The sequence below is a fragment of the Gekko japonicus genome, unplaced genomic scaffold (assembly GCF_001447785.1).
Source record: "Gekko japonicus isolate JY-2015 unplaced genomic scaffold, Gekko_japonicus_V1.1 scaffold135, whole genome shotgun sequence".
Taxonomy (NCBI): domain Eukaryota; kingdom Metazoa; phylum Chordata; class Lepidosauria; order Squamata; family Gekkonidae; genus Gekko; species Gekko japonicus.
The window spans coordinates 2,139,453-2,152,233 of record NW_015175359.1 but is presented as its reverse complement, the minus strand read 5'-3'; the positions used below and the strand labels follow the sequence as shown (position 1 = coordinate 2,152,233).

General features: G+C 42.7%; 1 protein-coding gene across 1 annotated transcript in view; it reads right to left on the bottom strand.

Moving 5' to 3' along the window:
• ASCC2 (activating signal cointegrator 1 complex subunit 2) overlaps positions 1 to 12,472 on the bottom strand; it is a 42,162-nt gene extending 29,690 nt beyond the window's left edge. Inside the window, exons 1-6 of the mRNA XM_015425317.1 lie at positions 12,396 to 12,472; positions 7,703 to 7,802; positions 5,871 to 6,029; positions 4,852 to 5,022; positions 3,171 to 3,300; positions 396 to 463 (exon numbers count right to left, since the gene is read on the bottom strand). Coding sequence (XP_015280803.1) covers positions 396 to 463; positions 3,171 to 3,300; positions 4,852 to 5,022; positions 5,871 to 6,029; positions 7,703 to 7,783 — 609 coding nt within the window. The 5' untranslated portion in view covers positions 7,784 to 7,802; positions 12,396 to 12,472. The remainder of the gene's footprint in view (positions 1 to 395; positions 464 to 3,170; positions 3,301 to 4,851; positions 5,023 to 5,870; positions 6,030 to 7,702; positions 7,803 to 12,395) is intronic.
• Between the last annotated feature and the right edge of the window lie 309 nt (positions 12,473 to 12,781).

Below are 12,781 nucleotides of genomic sequence, written 5' to 3'. Positions count from 1 at the left end.
TTGCCACTACTTTCCAGCATATTTTGTCAGCCAAAGTGCTTGTGTGAATTGCCACCAGAAAGCAGCAGATGTAGCCAGCTCAGACACAGCCTCCCAGGAAATCTTTAATGAAGTCTACACTAAAAAAGGACAGAGGTGCCCAAATATTAGAACTGCCAACTTCCTGGTGGTGGCTGGAGATCTACCACAATTACAACTGTTCTCCAGGTAAACGAGATTAGTTCACCTGGAGAAAATGGCCCCTTTGGAAGGTGGACTCTGCGGCATTATACTCTACTGAAGTCTCTCCCCTCCCCAAACCCAGCCCTCCTCAGGCTCCACCCCCAAAATCTCCAGGTATGTCCCAACCCTGAGTTGGCAACCCTACCAAAAATACACTAAAGAAAAATTAGCACCTGAAGAACTGTAGGCACCGTTTCATCTAAGTCACTGAAGTAGCTTGGCTGCTGAATAAAGATGTTTTCTGTGGTGGGGGAGGGGGGGGAAAGAGCAGACAGAAAGAGAAAAAAATTATTTCAAGCTGGTTAAAAGAGTCAGCTTCAAACATCCTCGTACCAGTTAGGCTACCTTTCAGATTTTCCCCTCAAACAACACAAGTCATATTGCATTGGTGCTACAAATAGAGACACAGGGTAGAACTTGGATTTATGAGAGGAAACTTGGTTTCTAATTCCAAATTTTCCTCGTAACGCAAATGCAGGGAAGAATCACATTAACAAGCCTCCTGATTCCCCCTACAAAAACCACTCCCCAAAAGCTCTGAGAACAGAAGCAAGCTCAGCTAAGGAAGAAATAGTGTGGGCGTTCCAATATAAGTTGGAAGGCACAGGTGAGGTAAAGCACCCCTCAGACCCATTGATTCCCCCCTACAGGCACCTCCTGTCCTTGCATTACTTCAGCAAATGAGAGTTTGGGAGCACATACTTGCCAACATGTCACATACTGTAGTTCTCCATAGAGCAGTGGCGGCGAACCTACGGCACGGGTGCCAGAGGCGGCACTCAGAGCCCTCTCTGTGGGCACGTGTACCATCGCCCCAGCCAGGCCCAGACCATCATTAAAGTGTCAAATTCTCTGCCAAATAATTTTAAGTAAATGAAAGCATTTGGGATTGCTTTCCTGACTTTGTTTGGATCATCTTAAGTTAATGTATGAGTGGTTTTTTCTAAAGTAAAACCTCAGTATTCAGGTTAAATTGCCGTGTTGGCACTTTGCGATAAATAAGTGGGTTTTGGGTCGCAGTTTGGGCACAAGGTCTCTAAAACGTTCGCCATCACTGCCATAGAGAATACCAGTCTAGCAAATATCACAGTGGACTTGCGCTGGGGAGATCCAGGTTTAAATTCCAGTGCAGCTGTGAAACTTAATGTGAGGCCTTGAGCCAATCACTCTCTTGGCCCAGCTCACCCTCAAATGTTTTACTACATATTAATTTTATAAATATAAGGAGAAAATGCTACATAGGCTTTCGTCTTGCCAAGTACTATAATTCCTCCATATTTTTATTTCTCAAGCTGAAGAGCCAGGCAAAGAGCTTGGAATATACCTCAGTGGGCCTTCTTCAGGCCAGGATGTTCAAAGGGAAAGTAAAAATAAAATGCCTACTTGCTCAGAGTGATATAACGAACAAGTGGATCACATGAGATGGCTGGCTCAGCCCTACCTCAAGGCTTCTGCCTCCAGCCTTTAAAAAAAAATGATGGCAACAGAATTCCAGCAACATCAGACACGTCTTTATCTGACATCTCATTCAGTATTCACTGAATCTTTGTATGGTACCATTGAAACATTAATGTATCTTTCATTATCATCTTAAAAAAAAAAATCTATTCATTACAATGAGCCTCATGTGCTCCCCCCGCCTCAGAGAATGGACTGGGGAAGTCACATTGTGGGAAGGGACTTTTCACCAGCTATTTCTTTCCAGGTCCAAATCATCCCTCCAATGCTGCTATTTATCCCTCTACTAGTCCCACCACTGAACCTTTAAATCAGAAAAACTGGGGAGGGGGGTAGCCTCCACCAAGCGCTGCTTCTCCCTAATCCAATTTCTCTCCCCAAACCCGTCATGTACACACACTTTGAAATGGAAAAAGAACTCTGTGGGAGAGCTGATCACAGGTCTCCAAGTGTCTTGTCTTCTTAAGTCCTTATCAGTTTTCATTTGTCTGCCTGCAGGGAAACGTGTCACAAATCCAGATTCTACAGTTTAGAATTCATTGTTCAAGTCTGCCTCTGAACACGGTTTTTAAAATTAAACTGTTTGGGCTGTCTTAGGCCTGCTGTCACAAAGCCTGCAGGATCAGGTGCTTGCAAATAAGCACACTTAAGACTGGAAAATGTTTTGGTGTAGACAACTTTTAAGATGAACCCTTTTTATTAAGGGTCGGTCTAGTCCAGCGCACAGTTCCCAACAGTCAGGTGCCTCTGGAACCTCAAGCAGAGGATGAAGGCGGAAAAGAAATCATCCCACAGTGTTTATCCACAGCACCAGGGCTATTTTTGGGCAGGAACGCACAGGAACGGAGTTCCGGCTGGCTCCCGAGTTGGCCACACCCAGCAGGAACTCATTAGCATAATAGGCCACACCCAACAGCAGAAACTCATTAGGACTGGCTACATTAGGGGTGTATGGCCTAACATGCAAAAGAGTTCCTGCTATAAAAAAGCCCTGGGTTTTGACAACAAACCAGGTAAACAGAATAAGAAGCAAAAGGTGGGTGTGTCTGGATGACCACACTTCTGCGAACATGGGGTGTGTGGCATAATATGCTAATGAGCTGTGCTGTCAGGGGTGTGTCCTAATAAGCAAATTAATTTCTGCTGTTGGGTGTGGCCTATTATGCTAATGAGTTCCTGCTGGGCTTTTTTTACAAAAAAAGCCCTGCACAGCACCTAGTACTCACTACACTACCTCTCAACTTGGAGGTCCCATTCAGCTAATTCTGTACATCTCGCCATGAATTCTTTTAATCTTTGCTTAAAGCCACCTACACTGATGTCTGCTACATCCTGAGGTAACGAATTCGGTAAACAGATAATTTTCTTGACACTGTCAATGTTCCTTAGCAAATCACGGTGGAACAGCCCCTCTTTAGAGCCTGTTCTAAACCTTGATTTCAGAGCCCTCCCAAAAAAACCTTTCACCCCATTCTATATGTACAACTAACCAATCATCTTGTGGAGCAGAGCATTGTTGCCTTTTCCGTAGAGCACACACAGATCCAGAATTTTGGGAATATCAAACAAGAAGTTATTGTAAATGATTTCTCCAAAAACAGATGGTGTGATGAAATGATCCTAAAAAGAAGAGGAAATAGTACATATGGTTGGAAATAAATAACAAAGTCCTTGTCATGACAGCAGGGGGATGCAATGCACTCAACCACGGTGGCACAAAGAAGGTAGCATTAGCATAGGTTTCCCTTGCTCAAAAGCCAGTTGAATCCGACTCTATGGGGCAGTGCTCATCTCAGTTTCCAAGCTGACGAGCCAGCGCTGTTCGAAGACGTTTCTGTGGTCGTGTGGCCGGTATGACTAAACGCCGAGGTGCACAGAATGCTGTTACCTTCCCACCAAAGCGGTACCTATTTATCTACTTGCAATTTCTTGCTTTCGAACTGCTTTCGAACTGCTAGGTTGGCAGGAGCTGGGGCCAGAGATGGGAGCTCACTCTGTCACATGGCACTAGGGTCTCGAACATGGCACTAGGGTCTGCAGCTCAGCATCTTAACCTCTGAGCCACCATGGCCGCTTTTAGCATTAGCACAGACCTGTCCATATAGAAGGAAGAGCCCTTCATTGAGGATCAGAGTTGAAGAGTTTCAGAAATATTTCCTCAGTTTTGCTGCTTCTTCACAGCTTCCTCTGCATCCCTGCACATAACTTGTACTTTGGGCAGAAGTACCAAAGTAGTGTTTTTAAATTTTTACTTCTTTATTTTTAGAACTTTTATTCTTTCCATGCATCTCCCAAGAGCCCCCAGTGTAAACTGTAGCACAGCAAAAAGGTAACACACATCAAAAAAGCTAGTTTGGGCAAAGAACTATTGGTCATCAGTGGTAGAATGTATGAAAATGGCGGTGAGGGCAGGGGGGGCTCCACAGGCTGTTCTTTAGACCTGGCGCTCTGGCGCATGGCCTGAAAACGGCGGGGGGCGGCTCCGCAGGCGACAGGAGGGTTCCGCAGGGAACTTACCTGCCTGCTGCTTGCTCTTCGTGGCCCAACTGATGGCTGGTGGGAGCACGGGGTGGGGCTTATGTGCCCGCCCCCTGGTCTCCTTACTGGCGGAGCGGTGCTCTGGCACACTCCAGCATGAACCGAGGCCTGGTTGATGTGGCTGTTGTTTTTAACTCTGAAATGTCTTTTTGGGTGTATGGCTTATGGGCTATTAAACCTGCATAAAGCAAATAGGTAAGCAATGCAAAGATTTCAGAATAGGAGTAGCATGACCAAAGCAGCTATATTCGTATCACAATAGAGTTGCCTCTTCAAGACAAAAAACACAACATACTTTGTGTTTGGGGGAAAACTGCTATAGGCCACTGAGGCCATAGAATAGAGCAGGATACAACTCAGATGGACAACTAATCCTACCTCAGAGGGTAATTTGTGAGAGGAGAAAATGTTCCTTCCCATTCCATGCTTAAGGGAAAAAGGTCTATAAACAAATACATACTGGGCTTCTATTCGTGGATGACTAGGAATATTTGGATGGGAAAAAACAAAATACACAAGTGAAGGCTATGAAGGAAAAATCAGGAAAGAAAAACAGAAACCAGCTACTGTTCCCCCCAGAGAAGAGCATATACATAACTCAAATGTATGCAGAGCAGAAAAGTGGGTGTTTACTTTGGATTCCTTGTGAGTGGACATTCGGAGGAAAGTTAGGAAAACATTCCGATGAAGGTGCTCCATTAAGTCATTCACTTCTGGAGGCGAATCTGCTACCTTGTCGAACTTGCGAGGGGCATGGCGCAAGTATGAATCCAAACATTTCTGGAGTGTCTCATCAAAAACTACCTGAAGCAAAGAAATAAAATGCTTCATGGGAAATTGGTCAGGGATGTCAAATTGTATGCCAAGTGACAGGATATGTCTACAGTACCAAAGTTGTGTGTTGAATTCATTGGTGTTTGGATTAAGGCTGCTCAAATGAAACAAATATTCCATAGAATTCAGGAAAACCACTTTTAAGGGCTCACTACCAAATATTTGTGGCAGATGGAACACTAAAACTGTTTCCTGGCACCCATCCTTTCCAGGCAGTTATGTTACTTCTTTCTTAGCACTTTCCCCAGAGTAGAAACTGTCTTATAATTAGGACTGTCCAACAGTTTGAACAATCTTTCATTAACTGTCTGCCTTTAACCCAATTGAATACATCCACCTACCAAATCCACAGAATGTTCCTTTTTGAGATACTGAAGGAAATTAAAAATAAATTCGTTGCTTGCTAGACTGTAAATTAGAAAATGCCATCGTGAATATTTTATTTTTCCTTTTTTTACTCCACTAATATAGGATACTTTTTAAAAAAAATAATAACAAGCCTGCGTTTAATTCCCAGCCTCATTGATTAAAATTTAAAAGGGATGTGGCTCAGGGAGTGGTGAACTATATTTGCTTCCTGACACTGTTCTTACTGGGCACCTTTGCCACCGAAAAGGAAGCCTGACCATATTTGCACTGGCCCATCCCTGGTCACAGTAGACGGTGATGGCAACTTTAGGAACTGCCCTGTGTTTGTATAGATCCCTGCCCCAAGATCTCAGGACGGGTTGCACTACAAACTCAAAAGTATGCTTACAGAGATAAAGTTCAAAAGCACATGTTTTGTTTTATAATCCCTTTTCACAAAGTGATATTACCTGACACCAGAATTTATCATGAGGCAGAGCCAAAAGCCAATCCAGATCATCTGCGATGAACTTGGCCCGTTCTAAGAACTCCTCCAGCAGTGCAGGATCTCTGGCTTTAGGTGGTGGCTTATAGAGCACAAAAGAGCGTTCTGTTTTCTTTTCTGGATGCTGCAGAAAAACAAAATACCACAAGTGAAAATAAGCTGACCAGAAGACTAAACAGTAGCCCTTGGTGTTGCCGTCTGAGCATCTTACAGAAGTCCTGACAGAGATATGTCTCATGTTGGTAGGAAAGTGGGCCTGTGGTTAACAAGAATCCATCCCTCATATTTGCTCTCTTTAGCATATGCTGGCAGCTCTCCTTTCTCTCTAATTACAAAGGCTCTGCACAGCAGCAGTTTCAGGGATATCCTGAGTTTTTAATAACACTTTTCGAATCTCGCACAATTCACTACATTTTTCTGTCCTGTTCCAATGAAGATAAGTAGCTAACAGTCTTTTTCAGGTTCAGCTCCTCCTATGTTTCCAAAACAAAGCAGAAACAGTTGGACATAATGCATGTTTGTGCTGCAGAATCCTGCACTAACAGATCATGATCAGTGAACCTAGAAAAATCTATATTCTGTAACTGTGTAACGATTATCATTTTCCAGTGAGATGGAAGTAATGTTGTGGGATTGACATCTGTCCACTACATCGCTATCCCATCCCTCATCTGTTTTATCCTCCCTCCCTCCTCATTTATTTTATGAAGTAGATTAGGCTAAGAGTGTGTGATCAGCCAACAGGCACCCATTCCGTTTCTTAGGCAAATGAGGACTGAATGCAGGTGTTCCCCAATCTTCGCATCTCAAGACTCTTAGGTATTACATACCATATACATTCTCTTTCAAAACACTATTTGTAGTACACTTTTTTTTTCTGACCCTCCAGGATTTCTCATCAAAACTGTCTTAAAATTTACTTAAACCAGAGAGCTCGCTGTGATGTTTGATAACCCACTGCAGGGCTACAAGAAAGAAAATATTACATATGTTTTGTCCCCATTTAAATCAATGGGACTTCAATGTACAGCTAAACACTGAAGTACCATTGATTTCCTCATTGTGGGAAAAAAGTACATCAAAGCTATAAACAGTGGTATTTTATGTGGAGTTTAGCTTCCTGAAAATTACAACTTTCTTTTTTTAAAAAAGCAAGTTTCTAGTCCTTATGGCTGTAAAAATATGCTTTAAAACACATTGGCAATACCTGGTAGAATCTCAGAAGCCAAACAAGTTGTTGAACAAGATTTCCAGTAGTCAAAGGGTGGGGCTTCAATGCCCTGTATAGCCTCTCCCCATGACTAGCAGAGGCAAAGTAAATCAAGTAGAATGAATTATGAAAGACAATCCAGTATAATTACTGGAGTGCAGTGTTCCCTCTAAGTTGAGTTAATGTGAGCTAGCTCACCGTTTTTTAGCTTTCAGCTCACTCATTTGTCTTAGCTCAGGAAGGATGGCTCCAGAGCAAACTTATTTATGCAGTAGCCCAATCACTCGGTCAGAACTTTAATGCCAGTAGCTCACAAAATAGAATTTTTGCTCAGAAGACTCCACAGCTTAGAGGGAGCATTGCTGGAGTGTCAGATTAGAACTGGTAATGTCCGAATTCATTCCTCCCTGCCCCCATCCACAAAGTTCACTGGTTGATCTCAGGCCCATTCATTAACTCTCAGCCTAACCTACTTCATGTTATATGGGTGAACCTGCACTTTGGACTCTTGGACAGTTTCAGTCACACAACTCACTGAAATAAGATGACAATGCATTAAACTTTACTGAGAGGAGCACTCCACTTACCAGTGCTGGTAAAGTTTTCAGCTTCCCAGTCAGCAAATCCTTCTCAGTAAACTGGAGCTCATCTAGTGGTAATGCTGGCATGCTACTGTGTTATATTTGCCTTTAAAACACACACATAGAGGAAACATCAGAAACTTTTCAACAACCAACAACAAACATGGCAGGTTGCTCCTGGTTCAACAGCTGTACCTAGAGACATGAACCATGGTACACACAAAACAAGACTATAGAGGAAAAACAGAAAAAGAATTGTTGCTTGGGGCCCACAAATCTCCATGCAGCAGAGTGACCTGCCATTTGTTTATGAAAGGTATAAAAAAACTAAAAAACTAAAATCTAAAGGACCAACCCAAAGAATTCCTATTTGACTGATACCAAATCACTTGTGTTGCACAAAGCATTTCTGTTCACAAAAATGAAGTCAAGAGATGCTTCACTGGAAGAGGCCATTTGGCCAAACACATTGCAATCAGAAACCTTTGAGGTCATGACCTGAGCTAAAGAGGGAGAGCCACCCACCCCCCATTATTTGTCCTGGCACCTACTATGTGTCAGCTATGACACCTCTAAACATGGAGGTTCCATGCTCACAGCTCTTTGGGTGGAGGGGATGCAGATGGGATTTGAAGAAAGCCAGCCACCACTGCTAGTTTCTCAGCATACATGAGGAAAACAGTACTGTTTAAATCGAATGGTCCTCCTAGCCAATGCCACCAGACCTAGTAGGAATGCCTTATGTTCATGACTGAGCACTTATTATAGGCAGCTGGTTGGAGTTCCAAGCAATAATCTCTCTAAGCTGTGGAGTCTTGTGAGCAAAAATTCCACTTTGTGAGCTACTGGCATTAAAATTGTGAGCCAGTGATTTGGCTACTGCATAAATTAGTTTGTTCTGGAGCCATCCTTCCTGAGCGAAGACAAAAATGTGTGAGCTGGAGGCTACAAAACTGTGAGCTAGCGTACTCTAACTCATCTTAGAGGGAACACTGGTTCCAAGAACTATCAAATGATCCTGTCCTTACTGATACACTAAAAAATGGACACACCTTTTAAAAACTTTTTGTTTTTAATTTTATTATTAAATTCCTTCCCACCTCAACAAGTGTATCTTTCTTGGACATAGCAGCAGGGGACAATTAACTTGGTCTCCTCAACATTATCAGCTGGAAGAAGTTTGGCACTGGGAAGGTTGCAGTAAAAAAAAACACAGGCAAGCAATGCAGGCTATAAAGAATCACCTTTTCAGTGACCGACTTGGCCAGTTAAAGGGATCCCCACAAAATTCCCAGTCTTGATGCTCCCCAGGTGACATTACGCCAGTCGCTGTCAGCCTAAAAATTTCTATACTTCACAGAGTTAATGTGATGATAAAATAGAAGACGGGAGAACTATATACCACCCTGAGTACCCTGGATGAGGTCAGGACTTTTTAAAAAGGACACTGAAAGCCAGATGTTTGCATAGAGACTATTTTGCAGATTGAAGAAAACAAATGCAGGGAATCAGACTATTCCATGGGCCCCAAGGCTTCAACTTATGTTTGTTCCCCCACCATTCTTGACTCACAGGGACAAAACTGGAAACAACACAGCAGGCAGAATCCTAGTGTTGGTGATTGGGCTTGGAAGCAGTTACCTGCCTTTCTTAGGAATACCATCTCTACCTCCAGCGGTATGTAATAGCATGGGGCAATTTGTTGAAGCTTAGATATTAGAAACACAATTGTGTTTGCAAGTTTCTAGCAAGCAACACCCAGAAGAGGAACCCACTAGAAGTGACTGATTTGGGACTCCATTAAGGACTGCAAACCAGGAGAGATTAGAAGAGAACTGCCTAGCTAGACCAGACTATCTAGCTGAGCATTCAGTTTCCAACAATGGTTGACTAGATGTCTTAAGAAACTAAAAAGCCAGGCATGAAACCAGAGGCTTTCTCCCATTGCTTGTCCCCCAACACCTGGTATTCAGAGTCAACTGCTTCTATGCATGAAGACTGTTTATATATCTTAGTTGCCATGAAAAAAATCATTCCGCAATTAATTGTGCATTGTAACAAAACAACCCTAGGACACTACAATAATGCTGTTACACATTACCTACTCCTTTCAGTGAGGCCTGTGCAGCAGAACTTTCTGGCACCATCACTATACCTATGTCAAACTTGCTTACCATAGATAGTTATTTACTTTTATTTACACTCCACCTTTCTTCCGAAGACTCAAGGTGGATTGAAACGTTCTTATATAGCAACAGGAACATCCAATGTAGGAATCAAATAATAAATGCTACAGTCTACAATAACCACCTCTCTTTTTTAAATCCTTTTTATTTTTAAACTTTACATCAAGTTAACACAGAGTGAAGATAATCATTAACATACTTGCTAGTATAATTTACTCACTGATTAACAATTAAAGCTTCTACATATTGTATTGTCCAAAATTAATTTGTATCAGTGTGAACAGCATAAAAGAAGGAATATATCTTCAGCAATTATGGGTACTTTCCAAGTGTGTTCCAGGGAATGTGGCATTCCTTAGAAACTTATCAGGTACTCCTCAATCAAAAGTTCAGTAGTGACAGTCAAATGTCCACAGAAGATGCTTTGTCCTCCATTGCCTTTCCTTGCCACATACAGCTACAGAGGAACATTTCAGACACAAACCATGGTTTAATTAAACTATGGTTCGTGAGATTATCTGTTAGCTACTTAAGAGAACATCAAGCCCAGAATGTGAAACCCTGATTTAAGATGGTTTATTAATCACAATTAATTTTATGTATGGTTTTGTACAATGTGCAAATGTAGACATCCTGTTCTCCAGCACCACCCTCACTGTAATGCAGGCCAGGAGATCAATGGGGAAAGAGCAAAGGCACTGAAATTAGCACTGCCAAAGCAAACCAAGGTTGAATCATCATTTGTGAACCAAATTCTGGTTCTACAACAAAACCTTTGTTAACATAAACCAATATTTTGCATTATGTCTGAACCAAGCCATGGTTTGTACCAGATAATGTGACCACGTAAACAAAGTGTGCTCCCTAGAACATATTTCAGAATCCTAGTCAACTCCGAAGGATTCTGCCTGGGTTGCTCACTAGACAATGCAGGAATAGTTCTTGAGGCTAGAAAATTTGGAAACAGCTGTGCCATATAACAAGGCACGTGAAAAATAATCACATGTCTGTTTAACACCACACTTAGCATAAACAAGGATCATGAGGCACTAAAAACCTAATGATTCCTGCAGAACAACACTGCCAAAAGGGCTTCTGCAACCTCCTATTATATTACTTAGGCAAGTCAAAATGAAAATTAGTCAACAAAGGTTTTACAAGTAGGGGAACCTATACCAATTGCTATTTTACTGTTTTTAAAGTACAACAGCTCACAAAATGCAACAGCTACTAGGTTCCCCACACACACCTTCATCTTGCAGGTCTCTTGTACTGTACAAGAAATTCAGCAGCTGAACCCCCCCCCCCCCCAATGGAGATGCAGTGATGGGCCAAAGCTAAACTTACCCATTTACTATCTACCATGCAGCTGTTAAAGGAACAGGGGCCTTACGCCGGGGGTGGGGGGGTGGGGTGGGTGAGGGGAGAACTGCTTCCCTATTCACACTATGGCTTAACTTCACTCTCTGCCTCACATCACTATTTTATTTACAAAATGTGTAAAAACCCACCCCCCTCCTTCTGCTCTCATCAGGGCCACCTATGGTTGCCTTCTTCTGTTTTCAAGAACTCTGGTAACTGAAGGCTTCTCCAGAGTACCTGAAACAGAACAGGTGTTTTTATTTTAGGGGGAACCTTGTGGGCAACGTGCTTTGCAGAAAGCTCAAACTATGTTTCCCTTCTAAAAAAAAACATTTTAAAAAACACAGAAGGACAAACTTTATCAGCTCTTTGAAGATTTAGGGCTCCCCCCCCCAGCACTAAGAGCATTACAACAGCAATTCTCTCTGTGCTTTATCAACTACATAAACAGTGGCTCTAAAGAAATTAAAGAAAAAACCTTTTTAAAATATTTGAGGTGTCTCTGAAGATGTGCACAGCGCCATTATAGTGACCACTACTGTTTTTTAAGACACCTTATATGAAATGGAGGAATTAAAGAGAGTAGAACGATGATAAATATATATATATATATATATATATACATTTCACATACAAGCTGGGGAAAGTTTTGTTTGGGTCCTGTTTTTATCTCCTCCTAGTCAACTGGGAACGAAAATATACACTGTGACCCTACTGCCTCGCACCATAAATTGGGGTGGAGGGACTATCGCAATCTCTTCCCACCCTTCCCCCAAAAAACTCAGGACAGTTCTCCCCTCCTTCTTTTTCCCCTAACAAACCCCCCGTGAGGGAAACTGCGCTTGAGATTCGAGCCAGTGTTCCCTCTAAGCTGAGTTAGTGTGAGCTAGCTCACAGTTTTTTAGCCTCCAGCTCACACATTTTTGCCTTAGCTCAGGAAGGACGGCTCCAGAGCAAACTAATTTATGTAGTAGCCAAATCACCTGCTCACAACATTAATGCCAGTAGCTCACAAAGTAGAATTTTGCTCACAGGAGTCCACAGCTTAGAGGGAACACTGGACGAGACTGCAACCGGCCTCCCCTAACCCTCGCCACACTATGTACGAAAACTCCCCGCCCCCGCAACCCTTTACCCCGTCAGCCACTGACCCACTGTCCAAGCAAGCCGACCCCTTCCTCTCCACCTTCCCCGGCTACTTTCAGGTCTTCCCGACAGCTCTTACTATCCCCCCCGTCTAGTACTTCCGGTGTATAGAAAATCACATCCGGCTTGCGAAGGGCAGCCTGAAGACGTTTGCGCTGGGGTTTCGGTTTCAGGCGGAATCCACAGAGGTTCTCCTCTTTTAATTTTTGGTCGTCTTCCTCTTTAATGAGGAAGAAATGGGTCTTGTTTGACTCACAGGAGGACTCTCCCATGAAATTTATGCCGAGAGTTGTAGTTGAGGGGGTTTGTTTTCAATATTTTTCTCTCAGCCAAAACAGGTTCTCGGGGAGACTTGCAAACGCACGAAAATGTAACTCACCAAAATAAATAT